General features: G+C 42.3%; 1 protein-coding gene across 2 annotated transcripts in view; it reads right to left on the reverse strand.

Moving 5' to 3' along the window:
• Window positions 1-26,155, reverse strand: part of rcan2 (regulator of calcineurin 2) — a 332,806-nt gene that overhangs the window by 118,797 nt on the left and 187,854 nt on the right. Inside the window, exon 1 of one of the 2 annotated variants that reach the window (XM_073057217.1) lies at window positions 8,811-9,094. The exons of the other annotated variant lie outside the window; for it this stretch is intronic. Coding sequence (XP_072913318.1) covers window positions 8,811-8,897 — 87 coding nt within the window. The 5' untranslated portion in view covers window positions 8,898-9,094. Of the gene's footprint in view, window positions 1-8,810; window positions 9,095-26,155 lie in introns of those variants that run through there. 2 annotated transcript variants of the gene reach the window in all.

Genomic DNA, 26,155 nt, shown 5'->3' on the forward strand with positions numbered 1-26,155 from the left:
TCCTGGAGGAACGTTGTTTCGTTTTCACTATGTACTGTACCGTACTAGCAGCTTATAGTTGAAATGACAATAAAAGCAACTTGAACTTGAACTTGGACTGATTGTGAAAGCACGCTAAGTGTGGAGCACTGAAGGCCTATTCCCCTTCCCGATTACCTTCAGTCTTGGCTGCTACAAGAATGAAAAGGTTAATTATAGCAAATTATGGTTATAAATAATTTACTCTGCCAAGGCAAGACTCTAGCAGTCTTCATTGCTTTCTGTGGTTGATCCAAGATGCAGAAGTTTGCAGGAAGTAATGAGGCAGTTGTCAGAAGTACTTACGTTCTTTTCAATGCTTTCTCACTAATCATCTAGTCTCAGAATGATTGAATTCATTAGTGCTCTGTAAGGGTGTTCAGGGAACATCCTCCTACTCAAACTTCAGCAAGGGATAATGAGTGAGATATCTGTACTTAAGGAAGGATGGATGGCCTTAGTAACTTCTCCCACCTACTGTGCACTCAGAGAGCAGAACATGTCAGCACCTACCATGGGAATATCATAATGAACACTTATGTGACTGATTCTTTCAAGATTAGAGTTTGGGGATCTTTGCAATATCTCACAGTTTGCTGTTTGGTGTTGAACAAGGAAGGGCACTGAACTTCTGAGAACGCACACTGTTTCATTCTGTCTTTCCAGAAATGACCATGAAGAGAGCAAGCACATCGACCAGAACTGCAGGCCTCAATGTGCACACATCAATTCAAAAACGTTGCATTCAACACTACCCTAAACAAAATTGAAATTATTTCCGCTCCCTCAGTATAGAGCTGACATTTGACCACCTAGGTCAATCAAATCACCTAGGTCAATTGCTGATGATCTGGTAGCGATCACAATGCCTTCATTCTGCACTAGTCTGCTGCAATAGCTACACAAGGCACTCACCTGAAACTAATGAAATGTCCATGACTGATGTCTCTGGTCTGTAACATACGCACTAACACAGGACACACACTATAAAAGTCGCGTTGCCTTTCAAATGTGATTAAATAAATCACCGACATGCAGGAACAACAATTGAAACAATCTCAGCCATTCTAAAAGCGCTGTCCAATAATCAGCTTTATTCATGGTGGCCGACTCGATGTTTTAGGACTTGGTCATCACAATGCAATAGCCCCTGTAACCAGTTACATATCAAGAGTGGGAGCAAGAACGTGGTGGGGAAGGGGAGGGGGAGTTCATAGAAATAAAAGATGAAGTAGACAGTCAAGAAGGAAACAGCAGGGGAACAAACAATATGAACAGCTTCTTCTTGTCTAAGCAGCTTATGAAGAGCAGAGATGAGGAGAAATTTCTTTAGTCAGAAAGTGGCAATTCATAGCAGGAATTCATTGCCACAGATGACCTTGGAGGCCATGTTGTAGGGTATATTTAAAGTGGAGGTTGATAGGTTCTTGATTAGTAACAGCGTCAAAGGTTATGGGGAGAAAGTGGGAGAATGGGGTTGAGAGAGATAATAAATCAGCCATGATTGAATAGCAGAGCAGACTTGATGGGCTAAAAGGCCAAATAAGGCTCCCATGTCTTATGGTCTGCTGATCTAGTTGATTCATATGCAATACTATAGTGATGGTGTGCCTCATGGAAGACTACAAGACTACTGACTCACAGGGACCTTAGAAAGAACTTCAAAATGTCCAAGCTGTTAAGGCCTGACTGTGTCCTTAGCTATATTAACATGGACAACACAAGACTGAGTAAGCCAGCTGACTAACAATAGCAAAGGCACTGGCAGAGTAGCAAAGGTGGGAGTCGATTGCTCTCTGCCTGACACAGGGCAGCAGGAAGTTCCTCAGCATTCTTTCGAGTATGTTCACCAGATTATTGATGCCCTTTCAAACATTAATAGACGGATGGTAGCACACTGATCTGTATGGATATAGACTAACATTAGCCGGCTGCATGCACAGCAAAGGAAGCTACAACTGTCACGTTTAGGATGATAGGTGTACTGATAGAAATGCTCAGCACTGCCGTTCTGAAAAGAATGGGCTCCAGATTCGACTCAAATCTTTGTGATCAGTCATTTGAGGTCTACTTTAAGCTTCTTGACATGGATTACAGGTGAGCTGGTCAAAGCAGTCAGCACTTTCTCGTTTGATACTTTTTATTACATGTTTTCTGTGATGAGAGGGAAGAGAAAGTCAAAAGAGCTCCATGTTAGTCAAAATTTCAAGAGCAAAACGTCTCTGGAATTGTAGACACCAGAGATTCTGCAGATGCTGGAATCCATAGCAACACCCATAAAACGCTGGTGGAACTCAGCAGGTCAAACAGCATCTGTTGAAATGAATAAACAGTCGACGTTTTGGGCTGAGACTCTTCTTCAGGACCGCAAGGGAAGATTCCAGAATAAAACGGTGGGGGAAGGGGAAGGCAGGTAGCTAGAAGGTGATAGGTGAAGTCAGGCAGGTGGGAAAGGCTAAGGGCTGGAGAAGAAGGAATCTGATATGAAACGAGAGTGGACCATGGGAGAAAGGGAGGAACAAAGGGCACCGGGGGAGGTGATAGGCAGGTGAGGAGAAGAGGTAAGAAGCGATAATGGGGAATAGAAGAAGAGAGAAAAGGGAGAGCAAAATAAAATTACTAGAAGGAGCATTCGATATTGGTGCCATCAGGTAAGAGCCTACCTAGACGGAATATGAGGTGCTACTCCTCCACCCTGAGAGTGGCGTCATTATGGCAAAAGACGAGACCATGGACTTGCCATTTTCTGATAGTCCGGAGTGCAGACCTTTTCAGTGGAGGTGTCTGAGAGTTAACGCCGGGCTCAGCAAGGTAAAGGCCACACTACAACAGCACCCACTTTGTCTGCAGGTTTGATGGTAAGGTTGGGATTGGTGTGAAGAGAATGGAGGGCAGAGGGGGTGAGGTTCGAGGAGGAGAGTGGAGTGTTGAAGTGGAGCCAGCTGTCAATTAGAAAAGAACCACTGCAGGCAGAGAACCAGAACGGGCTGTCCGAGGGTTAGAGGAGAGTTGGAGAAGGAGAAGGGGCTATCGGCACGGGGTGGGGAATTCTTGCCAAAGAAGTGGGCTCGGAGATGGAGGCAACGGAAGAAGAATTCGGTGTTGTGGCGGGCCCGGAACTCACTTGCATGCAGGTGAGGGGGGACAAAGATAAGGCCTTGGCTGAGGATAGTATGTTCTGCCTCAGAGAACAGAAGGTCAAAGGGAACGGTGAAGACATGGCAAGGTTTAGAACTGGGATCAGAGGGTGGAGAAAAGTTGGTGACAGCAGAGGAGGGGTACGGGTTGGGATGCACAGGGATGATGGAGGATCTGAGAGTGCAAGAGTATCCTGAAAGACCTGGGGTTGGAGAATGGAGGCAGAGGAAGGGGAGCCTGGGGACACAATGGCAGTGAGGAAAGTCTTGGCGGCCGAGGTCCAGTCAGGAGCTTGAGCTAGAGGCCATGCAATTTGTGGACTGGAGCCCCCCACGTTGTTAGAGCTGGAGTTGTCGAAGTGGGCCAGAGTTTTTGGAGATGGTGGAATCTGCGGTTTGGAGATGTTTGAATGAATTGAGGTCTGAGTGGGAGACAGAGGGGGTTACGGTCTGGAGGGAGCCAGGGGTTTGGAGACAGCGAGATCTGTGATCTGGAGTCATCTGGGGTGAATGGAGATGGAGACATCTGTGGTCTTGAGGCATCTCTGGAATTGCACTGAATTTGTTCATCTTCAGGGGCTTTACTTGGTTTAATTTCTGCCCAGTGATGTAAGTAGAAGAATATTTAGAATGTTCAATGACCCACCTTACAGAATTTGTACCCCCTTCATATACATAGGAGGACTCTCTTCTTTAAAAGATTGAATATTTTGCCACTTGATGGAGAACAGAAACCAGTAAGACAACTCCAGTAAAAACTAGACCAATAAAAAGTACTTTGTGCTTCTCAAGGTTCATCAAGATGATGCAGTGCCTAGTAGAAGCTTTTCTGATAGAATAGCTAAATGCTTAATATAAACAGTCCTTTTAATTAGGTTTATCGGTATTCATCTTTTCTCACATTGATTTAGTTAGTCAGATACAAATACTCTCTGAACAGCACCCTGCTTATGCTACTAGATTTTCCTCACAAAAGGAAAGAAACAAATGTATTGACATTTTCCAGCCTGAAAATAACTGCTTCAGACAGTAAAGGCTCTGGATTTTCCATTGCTGCATGAAGGAAAAAGCACTATTTCCACTGAGACAAATGATGATTTGCACTGGTCCCCTGATTAGTCACTTTGTCCTGCTGTAGCTTCAGATGCTCTGAAGCATGAAAAATATGAGAGCTGCAAAAACAAAAAAAAAAGGGCAAGTAGATCCCATGGGCACAGGATGTCAGTGAAAAATTCCCGAAATCACAATTACGGTTCTAAATTTATCTGTAATTATTCCTCAGACTTAAAACAATTCATTTTTTCAATCCATAGCCCAAGACTCCCTAAAAAGAGCATTAACCACCAGAAGAGCTTCCTGTCCAATTCTTAACTGAGCAATCTTTGAAATATATAGTAAAGAGAACATGAATTAAAGTAATTAAAATTAATGAAAGTATTAATTTTTTGCCATGATTGCAATGTTACGCAGAGGTATTGTTCTGAATTGTATGGAGTTTTATTCATTGTTTTGTTTCTTCCAAACTTCAGAAGATGAGTCCTCAAATGGAACTATTGTTAACTGATTGCTATCATTTGTTCATTAGTCTTAGATGTAAGCAACAAGTCTCTTTGCACGACAGCGGACTGCTCATAGAATCAATTTTACATAGGTGCTTCAGAATAACAGTGAAACTGAACCAATCAAAACTGCAGGGAACTTAGAGAGCTGGAAAAGGGATATGAAAAGACCTTGGTAAGTTGGACTCAGGAAGCCCCCTGAGGCATTCTACACATGTGTGAAGAACAGGATGGCTACAGTGAAGGTAGGACTGATCAGGCATAAAAGAGGAAACATGTGCCTGGAATCAGGGTAGGTGAGGAGGTTCTTAATAAATACTTTGCTTCAGTATTCATCATTGAGAGAGACCTTGACAAATGTGAGGTAGGCATAAACAAGCAAATGTGCTGGAACATGACAAAATTAAGGAACGGGCAGTGCTCGAACTTTTGAAAAACATTAGGGTATGGCCTTGGGGTCATATGAAATATACCCCAAGTTACTAAAAATGAGGGAGGAGATTGCTACGCCATTGGGAATAGTCTTTGTGTCCTCACTGGCCATAGAAGCAGAACCAGAAGATTGGAGAATGGCAAATGTTATCCCTTTGTTCAAGAAAGCTGATAGCAATGATCCTAACAATTATAGACCAGTGAGTCTTACATCACTGGTGGGCAAAGTATTGGAGAGGATTCTTAGAGACAGGATTTCCATGCATTTGGAGAAAAATAGTCTAACTAGGGATAGTCAGCATGGCTTTCTGAAGTTCAGTTTATGCTTTACAAGCCTGATTGACTTCCTTGAGGAAGCGACATAAATAATTAGTCAGGGTCATAGAGTATAGCACAGAAAGATGCTGTTCAGCACAGTTAGTTCATGCTGGACTGTTATTCTGCCTGGTCCTATTAACCCACATCTCGACCATTGCCCTCCAAACTCCACCCATCCACGTAGTAGATATCTAAACATGCAATCAAATTCACATCTATCACTGCGGCTGGCAGCTTGTTCCTCACGTGCACCACCCTCTGATTGAAAAACCTTTTCCCCTCAGGCTTCCCTTAAATATTTAATCTTTCACCCTTAACTGATGACTATTTCTAGTCTCACCCAACCACAGTGGAAAAAGCCCATTTGCATTTACCCTATATATATACATACACCCTTCATAATTTTGTATACTTATATCAAATCACCCTTCATTCCCCTGCACTCCACAGTGAAGGTAGAATGGTGGGTGAGTGTATATGGATTTTAGTAAAGCATTTGACAAAGCTCCCCAGAGTAGGCGCATTCAGAATATCAGGAGGCTTGGGATCCAAGGGAACCTGGCTGGATGGATTCGACACTGTCCACAGAAGGCAGAAGGTTGTTGTAGATGAAGCATCTCCTGCCTCGTCTGTGACTACCGGTGTTCCTCAGGGATCTGTTCTGGGACCTCTGCTTTTTCTGACTTTTATAAATGACTTGGAACAAGAAGTAATAGGATGTGCTAGTAAGTTGGTAGATGACACAGTTGGTGGCTTTGTTGATACTTTAGAAGGTTATCATAGGTTACAACAGGGCATTAACAGGATACAAAGCTGGGCTGAGAAGTGGCAGATGAGGTTCAATCCATATAAATGTGAAGTGATATATTTTGAATGGCTGAGCTTGATGGCAGAGTACAAAGTACACGGCAGGATTCTTAGATGTGAGGAGGGATCTTGGGGTGCAAGTCCAAAGAACCTTTGAAGTTCTGCAAATTGCTGGGGAGATTAAGAAAATGTATGGTGTGTTAACCTTCATTAGTAAGGCACTGAGTTCAAGAACCATGCGATAATGTTCCAGCTCTATGAAAGTCCGGTTAGACCACACTTGGAATAATGCATTCAGTTCTGGTTGCTTCATTATAGGAAAGATATGGAAGCTTTGGTGAGGATGCAGAGGAGATTTATTAAGATGCTGCCTGGATTGGAGAATGTGTTGTATAAGAAAAGGTTGTGTGAGCTTGGCTTTTCTCTTTGAACCAAAGGAGGAAGAGAGGAGACCTGATGGAGATATATAACATGATTAGAGGCATAGGTTGAGTGGGTAGCCAGTTGAGTGGATAGCCAGCACCTTTTTCCCCAGAGTGGCAATGGCTAATGTGAGAGGACACACTTGCAAAGTGATTAGAGGAAAATATAGAGGGGGGTGTGGTGGGGGGAATGTCAGAGACAGGTGTTTTTATTTACATAGAGAGTGGTAAATGTATGAACACCTGACGGGGGTGATGGTTGAGGCAGAAACATTGGAGACATTTAACTTCACCATGGATGGAGCCCAATTACAAGAGGAGCAGAGTTGGACATGACAAAAGCAACCCCATCCTGTAAAAACCCAGTGCTACAGAAACACCAGCGGGAGAGGAAGGATCTCCACCTAGAAGATGTATGAAGTCATGTAGTGAAAGCGGAAGCCACTGGGACAGTCATCTTTTGGCCCAGGACTGAGGACTCTGATGAGCAGGTGTCGGCGGCCTATACCACAGTAGAAGTGATGGGTATTAGAAGAGGAGACTTTTAATTAAGCACATGGATGAAAGAAAAATGGAGGACTATGAGGGAGGGAAGGGTTTGATTGATCTTGCAGTAGGTTAAAAGGCCAGCACAACATTAGGCAGAAGGGCCTGTGCTGTGCTGTATTGATCTATGTTCTACGCTTTATGTTTCAAAATTAAAGCGACTGATAAAAGAGTGAAAAAGGACACGAAGAAAAGTTTTTTTAAAATATTCTGATACACACTGGGTGAAAGTAGATTCTAAATCAATTTTCCAAAAATGATCTTCAGTAAGCACCCAGGTTTACAGTATGGATCCAGGTTCTGATTCCAGTAAGATCTGTCTCCCAAGCTCAACACACTTAGGCATTTCTTTCCCTCCTAAAACTCTGTCAATTTTAATCGCTTTGAACATAAAAATTGAAATGAACTTTGGCACTGTGCAGCATTTTAAAATTACCATTTTTTTGTAAAAACTCCTGTTTAAAATAGGTAACTTTGTTGAGTTTGATCAACACAGCTAAAAGTGAGCTTATTATAGAAATTAAGCCTTTTAGAAACCATTACATGGGAATAACTCAAATAATAAATCACTTTTAAAAACTTAAGAACTATACAAAAACATTTTTTTCTTTAGACTTAAAATGCAAGTAAGATTTCAAAATACTGTATATTAGTGCCCTTGGGCAAAATACTTCAGACTAATTTGCTAATTTTCTGATTCTTTCTCACAGGTCATTAACAAGTGTGATGATTATCCTGTGGGTGGGGCCTGATTTGTGGTCAGACAGATTCTAGCATGATATTTTCCAACCCAGTGCAGAAGATGCCAGGAGGAAAAGATGCACTTAAAACATTTACACATCTAAGGATTCTGTACATTAAGGAAAAGAGTTCAGACCTTGCCTTACACATCTGACTTGCAGCTAATTATTTTGAGAAGTTGTTCGCTGGCCTTTGCATGCTCAGTAAAATTACAGTCAGTATTCCTTGATAAGAATTAGGGCTAGGGGCATGTACTTACATTTTATGACTTGTCAATATTTTTTTGTTCTTGTTCCAAACAGGTTTGAAGTTGACTTAATTATTTTTCTAGTCCTCTTCATGCATTCTAAAATGAATGTCTTCAGTTTAATTTTTTTTAACCCTTATTAATTAATTCCAGAGAAAGAGCAAACAGGCAGTCTTAGTCAATGCCTTAGTTATTTAAACACTCAGGGAAGAATTGGGACATCTAGCTTTAGTTACCGGAGGAAATATGCTAATTTATACAATCATGAGCCAATACGCAGCTGAAGGAAAGTAAAAACGAATTAGAGGAATCATCTTCTAGATGATCTAGTCTGTAACTTGTTTTGTAAAGTACAGTACATTTGCTTCTAGAAAAGCTTGAAGATGCATTTAACCTACTGTATGATCAGAGTTACAGATAAAAGAATCTTTGTTACTTCTGTGCTATGTAAAACATATCCTGTATACAATTATAATAGTTAAACAGCTGTATTCAGTCCAGATGGAACTTAACTATCACACTAAATTCCTAGCCTAAATATTTAGAGAAGCTTGACAAAGTTAGATAACATTAAAGGGTATACCTTTATCTCTTGGCTGGTAAAAACTTCCACATCGACCAGACAGGCAAGCAGTGTAGAAAGCTCACAGTCCATGTTAAGGGCTGGCATCCTCCCATTCACCAGAACTGCACTTCTTGGTAAAGTGCACTTCGCAAACTAACTGAACAAGCTGTGTCAAGAACTAAAGCTCAGATGTCTGTGGCTGGAAGCTGTGTAGCTTGAAGCCGATGTGCTGCTGTCTCTCAGCCAGTAAGTGGCTGATTCTGTCTCAGAGCCCTGACTCTGTCTACTGCAGCAGAAAGAGAACTGAGCAGCACTAAACACCCTCTCTCAGTAATGACATCACTGCAAGACTGACATCAGCCAAATTCATTTTTTTAAGACTTTTATCTTGAGGCTGTTCAGTGAAGCAAACTGAACATGATTATAAGTTAGGCTTATCCATCAAAACAATGTTGCCTGCCACAATGTAGGCTCTGACTCACAACTACAGTAATGCGCCACTTAAGTGCTTGCACTCACACATTTAAAATAGTCTACCATAATATTTCTGCATTACAATATTAAATTAGTGGATGACTTGAATTTAAGACATCATTCTACGATATTTTTAGCACCAGATTACTTTTTCACCTTAAATAAAAACATGTAATTCTCATTGGCTGATTTCCCAAAGCACTGGAATGTTTCCTCTTAATCACAACTTTTATAAATATACTCAGTTGCTGTGACTTTCACTCCGCTGAATGGAAGCATCTCCACTTAATTTCATTACATTTTCTCACTATGTCCAGAACATAATTAATAAATCTATGAATTTGTAGGCTGCAGATGTTCTGAAAGTGTTTTGACAGTGTTTTTTTTTAATTTAAGGAAATACAAGTCTGAGGCTATTTTTCCGAGAAAGAACAATTTATTTGTTACAGCTTTTGCTCGCTCATGCTCTAACAATTCATCAGGAGCAAACATTTGCTCCTAGGCTAAACAGCCTTTGTGTTCCTGAAATGGATGAATGTTCAGGGCAAGAGAGTCCTACATGAAAGATTGGTCAGAAAGTTAAGGCACAAGGTATCTCTGGCATGTTGGTGAACTCGATCCAAACATTGGCTGGGAGATGGGAGGCAGAGGGTAGTGGTAGATGGGTGTTTCCTGACTGGGAATCTGAAATAAGTGATGCACCACAGGGTTTGGTGCTGGGACTTTTGTTGTCTGTAAAATATACTGTATAAATGACAGATGGGAATATAGGGATTATTAAGTGTTCAGATGACACAAAAATTGATGGAGGCATATATAATGAAGAAGTTGTTTAAAGAAACAATAGGACATAACCCAGCTGTAAAGTTGGCTGAGCATTGGTGGATGGAACTTCATCCAAGACAGTGCAGTGCTTCTCCCTATAGATGCTGCCTGGCCTGCTGTGTTCCACCAGCATTTTGTGTGTGTTGGGAGGAGAAATTCTGCTCGGATGGACTGAGTAAATCACTGGGCCTTCAGAGTGTTCACGTACAGACAGGCCTTAGGGTGCAAGTCCACAGTATTGGTATTGTTATTGCTTTGTTACTATCACATGTAGCAAGATACAGTGAAAAGCTTGCCTTGCTTACTGTTCATACAGATCAATATTACACAGTGCATAGAGGCAGAGTAAAGTAAAACAATCGCAATGCAGAATAGCTATCAAAAAGTGCCATGCAGGTACATAATAAAGTGCAAGATCATAACAAGAGGCTGTGAAGCCAAGAGTCCATTTTATCATTCAAGAGTCTAATCGAAGAATGGGATGAAAGCTGTAAAACTGTAAAAGGCATGGACAGATAAAAGATAGACAGATATTTTATTGATCCCAAAGGAAATTACGGTGTCACGGTAGCATTACAAGTGCACAGAAAGGAATGGAGGGTTATGGGCTGAGTGCAGGTCGGTTGGACTAGGTGAGAGTAAGCGTTTGGCACGGACTAGAAGGGCCGAGATGGCCTGTTTCTGTGCTGTAATTGTTATATGGTTATATACAAATATTAGAAGAGAAGTAAGAAAGAATAAAAAATAAGTTACTTCAAACAGTCTAACGGGGGGAGGGGGGTTCATCACTTCCCCAGCTATAGGTTGACTCATTATAGAGCCCAATGGCTGAGGGTGAGAATGACCTCATTTAGCGCTCTTTGGAGCAGCGCAGTTGTCTTAGTCTATTACTAAAAGTGCTCCTCTGTTCAGCCAAGGTAGCAGGCAGAGGGTGAGAAACACTGTCCAGAATTGCCAGGATTTTCAGTAGCATCCTTTGTCCTACCACAGCTTCCAGTGTGTGCCACTGTCCCAGCACACTACCACATAGAAGACTGTGCTGGTGACAACAGACTGGTAAAACATTTGAGGGAGAAGCCTGCATAGTCCAACGGACTTCAGTCTCCTCAGGTAGTAGAGGCAACTCTGGCCCTTCTTGTACACAGCCTCTGTGTTGGTGCTCCACTGAAGTCTGTCATCCAGGTGCACCCCCAGGTACTTGTAGGTCCTCACCACATCCACAGCCTCACCATCGATAGTAACAGGGAGCAGTACAGGTTTAGTCTTCCAAAAGTCCATCACCATCTCCTTTGTCTTATTGATGTTAAGCTGCAGATTATTCAGCTTGCACCATTTGACGAAGTCCTCCAACTATTGCTAAGACTTGAGAACTTCGACAGAGGACATATTCAGCGTTGTATCTAAAGTTCCAGGTACACAGGGTAAATAGGAAGGGAGCCAATACAGTCCCCTGAGGGGCCTCTGTGTTGCTTATGGCCATGTCTGAGACACAGCTCTGAAGCCACACGAACTGTGGTCTGCCAGTCAGGTAGTCCATTATCTAGGATACAACGGAAGTGCCAACCTGCATTGAATGGAGCTTTTCTCCCCCAGCAATGAGGGCTGCATGAAGGCATTTGAGAAATCAAAAATCAGTGCTACCCTGCTTATCCAAATGAGAGTCGGCTCTGTTCAGCAGGTAGATGACAGCATCAACAACTCCAATGTGCTCTTAGGCAAACTGCAGGGGATCGAGAGCTGATCTGACTAGGAGTTACAGATGAGCCAGGACCAGCCTCTCTAGGGTCTCCATGACGTGTAGGGTAGAAAGTCAGAATTCATTTTCCCTGGTAGGGAACTTTAGGTGTGTAACATGATGAGAGGCATTGATTGTGTGGATAGCCAGAGGCTTTTTCCCAGGGCTGAAATGAGTAACACGAGGGGGCATAGTTTTAAGGTGCTTAGAAGTAGGTACAAGGGGAATGTTAGAGGTAAGTTTTTCACTCAGAGTGGTGGGTGCATGGAATGCACTGTCAGCGACAAGGGTGGAGGCGGATACAATAGGATCTTTTAAGAGACTCTTAGATGGGTACATGGGGCTTAGAAAAATAGAGAGCTATGGAGTAGGTTACATGGTCGGCACAACATTGTGGGCCGAATGGCCTGTAACGTGCTGTAGATTTCTATGTCCTATGGGACTCTAGAACCAAAGTACACAGGTTTAAACTGAGAATTTAAAGGAGATCTGAGGGCAGGTTTTTCACATAGAGGCTGGCAAATATTTAGCAGAAATTGCCAACGATGACAGTGGAGGTGTATACAATTATGATTAACAAGCATTTGAACAAGTACTTAGCAAGAAAAGGATTAGAGAAGGGGTTCCCAACCTGGGATCCACGGATGCCTCAATGAATGGTCGGGGTACATAGCATAAAAGAGTTGGGAACTCCTGGATTAGAGGGATAGAGGCCTAATGTGAGCAAGTGGACTTAGCATGGATTGGCATCATAGTCAACGTGGTCAAGATAGGTCACAGTAGCTATTTCTATATTGTAAGTATCCATGCTTTTATAGACTTATGTCAGAAAACAATCAATCCAACCTGTTTTGGATCTTTTTTTAAAACAAATTTCCTGCCCTCCAGTTTCCCTAATAAATTATACATAGTGCCATGTTATCTAAAAGCACTTCAGTGAAAAAAGGAACAATGTTATGATTCTTGTAATGCACGTTTTTTACTCATTCAAAGGATGTGGCCTTCATAAGCCAAACCAGCATTTAATTGTCCACCCCTAATTTTCCACGAGAAGGATATGGTGAGCTGGCTTCTTGAATTGCTATAGTCCCCAAGGTCCTCAATACCGAACAATATCGTTAGAAAGTGGTTTCCAGTATCCTGACCCTGTGACAATGAAGGAATGAGAATGTATCTCCAAGTCTGAATGGTGTACGTCTTGGCAGGCAACTTCCACAGGAGCTGGTGTTCCCACGCTTTTACAGCTCCTGACCCTCTAGCTGATAGAGTTTGTATATCTCAAAGGTGCTGCGTATGGAGCCTTGGTGAGTTGCTGCATTGCATTCTTATCAGACCATAAGACATAGGGGAAGAACTCTCCTGCCTTCTCCCCTTAACCTTTGATGCCTTTATTAAATAAGAACCTTTCAAACTCGGCTTTAAATATACCCAATGACTTGGCTTCCTCAAATTCACTACCCTCTGGCTAAAGAAACTCCTCCTCACCTCTGTTCTAAAGGAACATCTTTTGATCTGAAGCTATGCCCTCTGGTCCTACACTACTCCACTATTGGAAGCATCTTCTCCAAATCCACTCTATCTAGGACATCAATATTTGGTAGGTTCTTATAAGATTCCCACTCATTCTTCTAAAGACCAGTGAGTACAGGCCCAGAGCCACCAAATGCTCCTCATACATTAATTCTTCCATTCCTGGGATAATTTTCGTAAAACTCCTCAAGACGCTCACCAATGTCAGCACATCCTTCCTCAGAAATGGGTTCATAACTGCTCACATACTCCAAATGTGGTCTGATCAACACCTTACAAGCTCTCAGCATTACATCCTTGTTTTTATATTTGAGTCCTCTTGAAATGAATGCTAACACTGTATTTGCCTTCCTTATCACTGACTCAATCTGCAACTTAACCTTTAGGAAATCCTGCACAAGGACTCCCAAATCCCTTTTCACCTTTAATTTCTGAATTTACTCCCCATTTAGAAAATAATCCACATCTTTATTCCTTCTACCGCTGTACATGATCATACAGACCACCCCCCCGCACTGTATTCCATCTGCTACTTCTTTGCCTATTCTCCTAATCTTTCCAAGTCCTCCGCAGACTCCCTACTTCCTCAACACTACCTGCCTCCCTACCTATCTTTCTATTATTAGAAAATGTGGACTCAAAGCCAGCAATTCCACCGTCCAGATCATCAACGTATAATGGGAGAAGATGCGGCCCAACACTGAATCTGCAGAACACCAATAGTCGCCAGCAGCCAATCCTGTAGTGCTGCTTCTATGTAGGGGCGGTGGATGGAGTGAATGGTTGTGAATAGGCTGCCTATCAAGGTCAGCTGCTACATCCTGTTTGGTGGCAAGCTTCTGGAGAGTTATTGAAGCTACACTCATCCAACCAAGTGCAGAGTATTCCATCACACTCACAACTTGAGTCTCGTAGATGGCAGATAGGCTTTGGGGAGTTAGAAGGTGTGTTATTCAGCACAGGACTCCTAGCCTCAGATGTATTCTTGCAACTACTTTGTGCATATAGCTACTCCCGTTCAGATTCAGGTAATCTCAACCTCACAATATTGATAGCGAGGGATTCGATGATGGTCATGCTATTGAATGTCAGGAGTGACAGCTGGGTTTTCTCTTGTCGGATATCATTATTGCCTGGCATTTGTATGTTGTGAGTGTCACTTGCCACCTTGTGCGGTGCATCTGTGAAATTCATTGCCACAAGCGGCTGTGGAGGCCGAGATATTGGGTTTATTTAAACAGGTTGATAGATTCTTGAATAGAAAGGGCGTCAAAGATTACGGGAAGAAAGCAGGAGAATGGGGTTGGGAAGGATAATAAATCAGAAATGATGGAATGGCGGAGCAGGCTCAAAGGGCCAAATAGCCTAATTCTGCTCCCCTGTCTAATGGCCTTAATCAGCCCAGATCTACATATTGTCCTGGTCCTGCTAACTTTGATGGTGAACTACTTCATCCTTTTGACCTTATAATTAAAAGAAGGTTATTGATGAAGCAACAGAAGATGGCTGAGTCTGAGACACTATCCTGAGGAAATTCTGCAGCTGAACCACAACAACTAACTTCCTCTGTGCTATATATGTTCTAACTGGTGGATGGTCTTCCCCATGATCTGCAGTGAATCGGTTCCTTGATGCCATGATCAAATACTGCTTTAATGTCAAAGACCCTTTGAGCAGTTACTCTGAATTTAACCCTGGAGTTCAGCTTTTTTGTCCAAACTTGGATCAAGGCTGAGGCAAGGTTAGTTACTGGGAGACTGAGTGACTTCAGTGTTGGTAACTGAAGGAAAAGATTCACCTTCCAGCAGTACTTCAGCTTCTGATCACTGTGCCTGACGCACATCGTTCTGCATGGGTGCACATTTTCACTTTAATCTTTTGTGATTCAACTCGTGTGCTGTGATGTAATCTGACAGCAATGACGCCAGCAAGAAATGAGTGTAAACATTTTGTGAATTAAGGATCAACATGTCTGTAGCCTCACAACCAGGTCAGCAGTATATTTGGTCTTGGTTATGCCTTGACAGGTTTTCTGTTTCCTTGGAAGTTAAATTAGTACAGCAGCACTTGTTTGGAGAAAATTTATATCCCAAGATAAAGAAGCAATCTAGTGTGCAACACAAAACTATGCATCATCATGATCTGTAGTTTAGTTATTAAGTCAGTAAACTGGTATGTTATCTACAGGACTTAGACAGAATAGAGAATGGCAGATGGAATATAGTGCAGGGAAATGTATTTAAAATGGAGGCTGATAGGCTCTTGTTTAGTCTGGGCATCAAAGGTTATATGGTGAAGGCAGAAAAACGGGGTTGAGAGGGATAATAAATCAGCCATGATAGAATGGCAGAGCAGACTTGATAGGCTGAATGGACTAATTCTGCTCCTCGGTCTTATAGTCTCAAGGTTGAGTGGGCTCGGGCTTTTCTATAAGCTCGAAAGAGTGCAAAGGAAACTTGCAAAGATGTTACAGGGTCTTGAGGAGCAGAAATATAGGGAAAGATTGAATAAGTTAGGAATTTATTCACTGGAGAATGAGGGGAAATCTTAAGGAGGTATAGAAAATCATAAGGAATATGAATAGGGTGAATGCTTGCAGGCTTCGTCTCAGATTTGGTGAGACTAGAACAGGTCATAAGTTTAGGATGAAAGGTAAAATATTTAAGGGGAATCTGGGGGGAACCTTCTTCATTCAGAGAATGGTGTGAGTGTGGTCTGAGCTGCCAGTGGAATTGGTATTGCAGGCCCAATTGCAGATAAGTTTGGGTGGTTGCATGGATGAGAGTGGTATGGAAGACTATGGTCCGGGTACAAGTGGATGAAACAATGCAGAAGGCCTGGACAGTGCAGACTGGATTATTTCTGTGCTGTTGTGCTCTGTGAATCAATGACTCAACTTGCTCTTAGGTAATCCCTCTCCAAGGATTGAATGATATCCAGTATTTAAAGTTTAACTCCACCATGGGCTGTTCCAAGCCAGGTCCCATAAAGACCCAGTGCTCCAGAAACACCAACAGAAGCTCCAAAGACCTCATCCCTGGGAGAGAAAGGATCTTTGAAGATGGGCTACACTTGGGGCAATTTAAAGTCAGCCCCCGGACGGAGGACTTTGGTGAGTTGCTCTCAGTAGCTGATGCTTCAATAGGGGTGATGGGCTTTAGTAAGTAAGGAAGTATTTGAAATGTACAGAATCTTGGCAGACAATTTCCAAAGGTAAGTGCAACAATTAATTATGAAATAAATGATCCAATAACATAATTTAAACATTGTGTATAAATGTTGGCCAGGACATTGATGAACAAGATCATCTATAAAATAGTACCCTGGAGTGCTTTACATCATCCAAGAGGTCTCATTTAAAATATCATTCGAAACACATGTACTATAGTTTCAAACAAACCCCTCCCGATCCCCAGTGATTAGCTGTACAATTGTAAGTGCAAGACATGATGTCAAACTTGAACGAGCTAATTAAGAGAAAGCCATGGCCTGCAGCAAGGTTCTTTGGGCTTTGTTATTACCTGTGAAAATGATGCACAATTTATAAAATAAGTAACTTCTTGTTAAAATTATTTTTTTGTAGGGTAACTAGTAATAGTGCAATGATTTGCCTGCATGTTATTGAAAAAAAAGATAAACCAGGACAAATCTGCATTGCCATTGAGTTGGTGAGGGAAAGAGATATAGAGTGGTAGAGTTGCAGGCATAGATAAAGGCCCTTCAACCCATACTTGCCCATGCCAACCAAGATGTATTTCAAGCTAATCGCATTTTCTGTGAGCAATAGTTCACATGGTCAGAGGTTTGCAGGAAGAATGGAGCCATAATAAGTGCAAATGATTCATGCAAGGAAGATAATGGTAAGGATAACCAGTGGTGACATGAAAAGAGCAAAAAGGTTTCACCTGGAAGAACTTCTCCTTCAAATGCACTCACTTTCTCCAGACTGAACTATGGGAATTTAGGCCCAGGGTATATTTGTCTTTTCTTGGGATAGGTGAAACAGTTTTTGTTTAGTCATAGTCTGGTCCCCTTCCTACACTTATCCATAATTTGAAAGTCTCTTCACATTTATTCTGAATGTCCACCCTCTGAGATGTTTTCCTTCTTCTTGAACCATGGCTTCCTTTACACCACAGTTAATCAAGCTCTTTACTGTATCTCATTGCTTTCCCACAATCTACTCTCAACCCCTATTCTCCTGGACAGAAGGAATAAGTCCCACTGGTGCATACCTGTCATCTTACAAGTCTGTATTAACAGTTCACCTTAAGCAGAGGAGCAGAATTAGGCCATTTGGCCCATTGAGCCTGCTCCAACATTCAATCATGGCTGATCCTTTTTTTTCCCCCTCCTCAGCCCCACTCCCCAGCCTTCTCCCCATAACCTTTCATGCCATGACCAATCAACAACCTATCAATCTCTATCTTAAATACATCCAACAACCTGGCCTCCACAGCTGACCGTGGTAACAAATTCACCACCGTATGGCTAAAGAAATTTCTTCATATCTATATTTTAAATGGACACCTCTCTATCCTGAGGCTGTGCCTTCTCATCCTAGACTACCCCACCATGGGAACCATCCTTGCCACATCTACTCTGTGTAGGCCTTTCAATATTTGAAAGGTTTCAATAAGATCCCCCTTATCCTTCTAAATTCCAGCGCACACTGGCTCAGAGCCACCAAACGTTCCTCATATGATAATCCTTTCACTCATGGAATCATTTTTTGTCAGCTTCACTTTCTACCACCAGACACATCTTCCCCTCCTTTTCCCTTACAACATTTCAAAGGGACCACTTACTTTGAAATTCCTTGGTCTGCTCTTTCATCTCCACCGATCACTTCCCATCTTATAGCATTTTCTTGACAGTCACAGGAGCTGCAACACTTGCCCCACTTTGTCCAAGTGAAGCAGAGATTTCTTTGCGTTTCTTCTCATTTGGAGTAGTGCATTCACTGTTCCTATTGTGGTCTCCTCTACACTGGAGAAATCAAATGTAGATTGGCTAATCACTTTGAGGAGCATCTACAGGGATGATCCTGAGATGTGTTCCACTTTAATTCTCTTCCCATTCCCACTCTGACCTATCTGTCTGTGATCACTATAATGAGGCAAAATGTAAGTTTGAGGAGCAGCACCTCGCCTTCCATCTGTGCACGCTGCAGACTCCAGATTCAACACTGAATTCTACAACTGCATGAAACTCATTTTCTCTCCTTGTATCAGAATCAGCTGAGCCACCCATCTGTTTTATGAGCTCAATTAACCTCTCTCGATTAACACATTCCGCAAAACTGGAAATTATACTTCAGAACTGTATTCAACATCTTTTACAATGTGTTCTCACTCTTTAATTGCCCTCATATCATAAATTTTATGATCAAGGGACCATGTATTTCCTTAACCTATCAATCTTTGTTCACAATCCTGGGGTCACAGTATCAAAGATTCTCCTATGTCCTATCCATCCCTCCTCCAGCCTCTCCGCAGCTTAATACTAACTTGTTTTATCTCTTTCCAGTTCTGGAACATTAACTCTGCTTCCCTTTCTGCAGCTATTGCCTGAGCTGCTGTTTACAGGTATGCTGTTTTTGTTTCAGGTTTGCAACACCTGTCGTTGTTTGCTTTTCTGGAGCTAGATGTCACCTGGGATCTTATGGAATTTTTGACCGCACAGAAGCAAATGCAATTTTCAATCCATTTTACTTAATGAGCAGACTAATAGAGGCTTTTTATTGCACAGTACTCCTTAGATAACTTCATGACAGACTTTTACTGGCTATATGAAGTTATCAAAGAAGTACTGTACAATAAAAGGGTGCCACGGTAACCAAGCAGTTAGCGCGACGCTGTTACAGCTCGGGGCGTTCCAAAGTTCAGAGTCCAATTCTGGTGCCGTTTTGCAAGGAGTCTCTGTACGTCCTCCCCGTGGGAGGCATGGGTTTTCCCCAGGTGCTTCAGTTTCCTCCTACAGTCCAAAGGCACTTAAATTGGTCGTTGGTAGGTTAACCAATCATTGTAAATTGTCCCATGATTAGGTCAGGGTTAATCAGGGTTTTGGGGTTGTCGGCATGTCTTGGTTCAAAGGGTCGGAAGGGCCGACTACACTCTGCCTTGATAAATAAGTACTGTTATTTTTATGACCACTGGGCAAGGGCTGTAATATTCTACTTTTGAGTGGGTCACCCTTGGTGCTTAGCTCGGGATAGTCGACTGTTCACACTTAGCCACCTCGTATTTGAGTCCTGCCCACAGTAACAAATGAAGCCTGAGCCTGAGTGGGCCTGAGCATTGCTTCATCTGAAGTACGTACGTCAACAATGTCAGTAAGGGCTTTGAGAAAGATAAGAGAACATTGGCCGGTGCCTTGCTACTCCCTATCTCATTTGCAGAGGACGATTAGAACAATCATAATAGCTGATACTGGATAGCAGCACAGAGTAGAGTTTGAACTTGGCTAAACACCACAGAGTACCCTGCCAACTGAAACAAGAGGGCAATCATCTCGACACCAGAAAGAAAGAATGGTATTTTGTGGTCTCTCAATAATTTAAGGGACTGGAAAGGGTTTCAATAACTTGAGCACAAAAGTACGAACAAGTTAAAGCGGAGGTCAAATATACAATTGTTCTTTAGTTTTTATAAGAATTTGAAATTAATTTGAAATTTAAGAACTTCACTTTTCAAACACAGCTCTAACCACTGGAGAACACGAAGACCTTTTCACCAATCTTATCTAGAGAAATAAATTTCTGTTAAGTTTATTATGGGGAGGGTCAGAGGGTAAAGAATCTCAGAACACTGTTAGACAGAAATGTCAAATCCATGCAGTATATATATAAATTGAATGGAAACAAATATTTGGATTCTTTTCAAATAACCAGCTTCTTTCTGTCTCTGTCTATACCACAGAAAACAAATTTAATTACATATTATAGTTTCACACTCTCTATTCTAACATGAAGATTTCATGTAGGAAAACTCTTAATAGAAAAATCAGCATATGTGGTATTTATAATTTCTGTGCGCTGTACATGTAAAAGAAGCAGCTGGACGGCAATGTAAAAAATGCAGAACAATTTTGGCTGCCAACCAGACTTTATGAATAATCCAGAAAGGAATGTAAGACAGGGCTATGTAGTTAAATTACACAACTAGCAGAATAAAAATACAAAAATTAGGAGCCCTTAGCCAAGCTGCCTAATTATAAATGGTACCAGTATGTTCTTCAAGCTTTCTAAACTTTGCCTACATTGAATGAAGTATAATTTTCCACCTGTTTAACTTAATGAGGAGACAATGCAATCTGGTTTTGGACAGTACTCGTTGGATAACATTTTTTTTCTGTTCAAAGCTTCGTACTAACAAGGGAATTTTCAGCCTTTAGAGAACAGCCCAACAGTGCCCTCTTTAACAGACTCAGTAGGGTTGGAAATAGTCTGCTTCTTCTATCAGATCTCTTTATCACAAAGAAATACTGATGTACTGGTGCTAAATTTTAAAAAAGACCATCAAACACCCAATGTGCAGAGAGGAAAAGAAACAAATGGTGCAAACAATAAACACAAGCTTATTAGCCCACTGAGTCTCTTTTGGACTGTTTCCAAACGCTACGATATCCTTTCTTAGATAAAGGCATCATAAATGTGCAATCCATAAAGACTGGTTCATACTTTCCATGAACAATAGTAATACTGGTGGATCTTTACCCTCCTCCAAAACCACATATTACACAAATCCAGCTGGTCGAGATGAGTGGGTGCACATTTCTGGTGAGCAGTAAGCCTCAGACTACTTCTGCTTCGTATTCCTTGATCCTCACAGATTGATGAATCCTAGAGAGCACATTAATCTCAGCTTGGAATGGGCACATGCAGTCTGCACATTCCCCAATTCTGAGCAGGATGTTTATTTGGTAGTCTTGGTGTATCTTCTATTGACATTTTCTCTATGTCTGCAGAGAATATAACATACCGTCCTTAATTCAAGATTCAAGATCATTTCCTGTACACAAGTGTAAAGGAAAACAAAATAGTTATTACTCTGGACCTGAAGCAGCACAAAAAAAAAACAAAGCAACACACACAAAATGCTGGAGGTACTCAGCAGACCAGGCAACATCTACGGAAAACAGTAAACAGTTAATGCTTTGGTCCGAGATGCTTCATCAGGACTGGAAAATAAAAGATGAGGAGTCAGAGTAAGAAGGGTGGGGGGGGGGGGTGGTAAGGGAGAAAGAACCACAAGGTGACAGGTGAAACCAGGTGGTGAGGGGGAGGGTGAAGTAAAGAGATGGTAGGTTGATTGTTGAAAGATATACAGAGCTGGAGAGGGGGGAGTCTAATGGGAGAGGACAGAAAGCCATGGAAGAAAGAAAGGGGGAGGTACAACAGAGGGAGGTGATGGGCAGGTAAGGAGATCAGGTGAGAAATGAAAGTAGGAATGGGAAATGGTGAAGGGTGGGGGGAAATTACTAGAAGCTTGAGAAATCGAAGTTCATGCCATCAGATTGGAGGCTACCCAGATGGAATATAAAGTGGTGTCCCTCCAACCTGAGTGTGACCTCATCATGATAGTAGAGGAGGTCATGGACTGACATAAGACCATAAGACATAGGAATAGAAATAGGCTGTTTGGCCCATCAAGTCTGCTCCACCATTCTATGATGGGATGATCCAATTCTTCCAGTCCACTTCATTCCCCAGCCTTCTCCCCACACCCTCTGAAGCCCTGGCTAATCAAGAACCTACCTATCCCTGCCTTAAATGCACCCAATGACTTGGCATCCACAGCAGCTCAGGGCAACAAATTCCACAGATTTACCACCCTCTGACTAAAGTGATTTCTCCACACCTCTGTTCTAAATGGACGTCCTTCAATCCTGAAGTCATGCCCTCTTGTCCGAAACTCCTCTACCATGGGAAATAACTTTGCCATATTGAATCTGTTCAGGCCTTTTAACATTCGGAATGTTCCTATGAGATCCCCCTTCATTCTCCTGAGCTCTAAAGATTACAGCCCAAGAGCTGCCAGACGTTCCTCATATGGTAACCCTTTCATTCCTGGAATCAATCTCGTAAATCTTCTCTGAATCCTCTCCAATTTCTAAAATAAGGAGCCCAAATCTGCACACAATATTCCAAGTGTGGTCTCACGAGTGCCTTATAGAGCCTCATCATCACTTCCCTGCTCTTCTATTGTATACCTCTAGAAATGAAAGCCAACACTGCATTCGCCTTCTCCACCACCGATTCAACCTGGAGGTTAATCTTCAGGGTATCCTCCACAAGGACTCCCAAGTCCCTTTGCATCTCTGCATTTTGAATTCTCTTCCCATCTAAATAATAGTCTGCCCGTTTATTTCTTCCACCAAAGTGCATGACCATACACATTCCAATATTGTATTTCATTTGCCACTTCTTTGCCCATTCCCCTAAACTATCTAAGTCTCTCTGCAGGCTCTCTGTTTCCTCAACACTACCCACTCCTCCACCTATTTTTGTATCATCGACAAATTTAGCCACAAATCCATTAGTCCCATAGTCCAAATCATTGACATGCATCGTAAAAAGCAGTGAGCCCAACACCAACCCCTGTGGAACTTCACTGGTAACCAGCAGCCAGCCAGAATAGGATCCCTTTATTCCCACTCTCTGTTTTCTGCTGATCAGCCAATGCTCTACCCGTGCTAGTAACTCCCCTGTAATTCCATGGGCTCTTATCTTGCTAAGCAGCCTCATGTGTGGCACCTTGTTAAAGGCCTTCTGAAAATCCAAGTACACCACATCTACTACATCTCCTTTGTCTACCCTCCCTTGTAATTTCCACAAAAAAATTGCAGTAGGTTAGTCAGGCAGGATTTTCCTTTTAGGAAACCATGCTGGCTTTGGCCTAAATAGTCATGTGCCTCCAAGTACTCCGTAATCTCATCCCTAACAATCAATTCCCACAACTTCCTAACCACTGATGTCAGGCTAACAGGTCTATAGTTTCCTTTCTGCGGCCTCCCACCCTTCTTAAATAGCGGAGTAAATTAGCAATTTTCCAGTCAGCTGGTAAAATTGATTCTTGAAAGATCACTATTAGTGCCTCTGCGGTCTCTCCAGCTACTTCCTTCAGAACCCGCGGGTGCATTCCATCAGGTCCAGGAGATTTATCCAACCTCAGACCGTTAAGCTTCCTGAGCACGTTCTCAATCGTAACTTTCACTGCACATACTTCACTTCCCCGACACTCTTGAATGTTCGGTATACTGCAGATGTCTTCCACTGTGAAGACTGATGCAAATTATGCTTTCAGTTCCTCTGCCATCTCTGCGTCTCTCATTACAATATCTCCAGCGTCATTTTCTATTGGTCCTATATCTACCCTGAACCCACTTTTACCTTAAAAACGCTTTTAATATCTTCTTTGATATTAGTTGTCAGCTTCCTTTCATAATTCATCTTTTCCTTCCTAATGACCTTCTTAGTTTCCTTCTGAAAGTTTTTAAAAGCTTCCCAATCCTCTATCTTCCCACTAACTCTGGCTTCCTTGTATGCCCTCTCTTTTGCTTTTACTTTGGCTCTGACTTCACTTGTCAGCCACGGTAGTGTCCTTTTTCCATTCGAAAATGGGTTCTATTTGTACAGGTCATACCTCCCCCAGAAGAGACCCCAATGATCCAGGAAACCGAAGCCCTGCCCCTTACACCAGTCTCTCAGCCACATGTCAGAATGGGAATGTGAAGTGGAATTAAAATGGGTGGCCAGCGGGAGACGCTGCTTTTTCTGGCAAATGAAGCATAGATGCTCAGTGAAGCAATCTCCCAATCTATGTCAGATCTCACAGTATATGACCCCACAGACTCACTGGTGAGCATCACCCCACCTGGAAGGATGTTTTGGGCCCTGAATGTTAGTGTGGGAGGAGCTGTCGGGACAGATGTAGCACTTGTGCTGCTTGCAAGGATAAGTGCCAAGAGGGTTTCAGTGGAGAGGGACGAATGGACAAGGGAGTCGCAAAAGGAGCGATACCTGCAGAAAGCAGAATATGGGGGGAGGGAAAGATGTGCTTGGTAGTGGAATCTCATTGGAGATGGCAGAAGTTACGGAGAATTATGTGCTGGACACGGAGGCCAATGGGATGGTAGGTGAGTACAAGAGGAACCCTCTCCCTGGGGGTGGGGGGGGTGGCAGGAGGATGGGGTGAGGGCAGGTGTGCACGAAATAGAAGAGATGCAGTTGAGGGCAGCATTGATGGTGGAAAAAGGGAAGCCACTTTCTTTGAAGAAGGAGGATATCTTCTTCATTCTGGAAAGAACAGCCTCATCCTAAGAGCAACTGAGGTGGAGACAGAGGAATTCAGAGAAGAGGATGGCATTTTTACAAGTAACAGGGTGGGAAGCGGTGTAGTCCAGGTAGCTGCCCAGTTGTCCCGGAGATTATAATAGACATCAGTAGATAAGATGTCTCCAGAGATTGAGACAGAGAGATCCGGAAAGGGAAGGAGGTGCAGGAAATGCACCAGATACATTTGAAGGCAGAGTGGAAGTTGGAGGCAAAGTTGATGAAGTCAATGAGCTCTGCACGGGTGAAGGAAACAGCACCAACAGTCATCGATGGATAAAGAAAACAATAATAAAAAAAGTAATAAATATAAATACATTAGATAGCTTAAATACATACTCATCCTAATGCTACAGTGCAGTCAATGGCTGTGCTCTGATGTTGGCAAGATTATTTGGCATGTAGCTGGCAATAATGAGTCATGAGGCCCTCCCGGGAGAGTACCACAGGATGAGTCTGTGTGATCCGAACAGCACAGTCCCATCGTAGAGACCAGTAATAATATGCCACTTAATCACAAGAGACCAGAAACTAAGAAATGTGAATGAATAACATACAATCGAATTACACAACACCTTATTATTTTTGTAATGAGTTGATTTCCTTTCAGATGTTTTCTGAATTGGATTTCATTCAATGTCACTTCAATGAGAAATTATGTTCTAAGGATACACCACTTAGAATGTTCAGTTAGTTAAGTTGTGACTTTAAATCTTAACTTGGCACACAAAAATGATTAATAATAGCCCTTTGGAGATGTCACTAAATTATTTTTGTCATTTTCATTCTTTCCCCTTAAAATGGGATTCTGAATATTATTTAGAAACATAGAAAACCTACAGCACAATACAGGCCCTTCAGCCAACAAAGCTGCGTCGAACATGTACTAACTTTAGAAATTACCTAGCGTTACCCACAGCCCTCTATTTTTCTAAGCTCCATGTACCTATCCAGGAGTCTCTTAAAAGACCCTATCGTATCTGTCTCCACCACCCACGCGGGCAGCCCATTCCACTCACTCACTCTCTGCGTAAAAAGCTTACCTCTGACAGCTCCTCTGTACCTACCTCCAATCACCTTAAAATTGTGCCCTCTCATATTAGCCATTTTAGCCCTGGTAAAAAATCTCTGACGATCCCCACAATCAATGCCTTTCATCATCTTATACACCTCTATCAGGTCACCTCACAACCTCCGTTGCTCCAAGGGAAAAAGGCAGAGTTCACTCAACCTATTCTCATAAGGCATGCTCCCCAATCCAGGCAACATAATTGTAAATCTCCTCTGCACCCTTTCTATGGTTTCCACATCCTTCCTGTAGTGAGGCGACCAGAACTGAGCACAGTATTCCAAGTGGGGTCTGACAAGGGTCCTATATAGCTATAAAATTACCTCTCGGCTCTTAAACTCAATCCCACAGTTGATGAAGGCCAATGCACCGTATGCCTTCTTAACCACAGAATC

This window comes from Hemitrygon akajei, chromosome 9 (assembly GCF_048418815.1).
Source record: "Hemitrygon akajei chromosome 9, sHemAka1.3, whole genome shotgun sequence".
NCBI lineage: Eukaryota > Metazoa > Chordata > Chondrichthyes > Myliobatiformes > Dasyatidae > Hemitrygon > Hemitrygon akajei.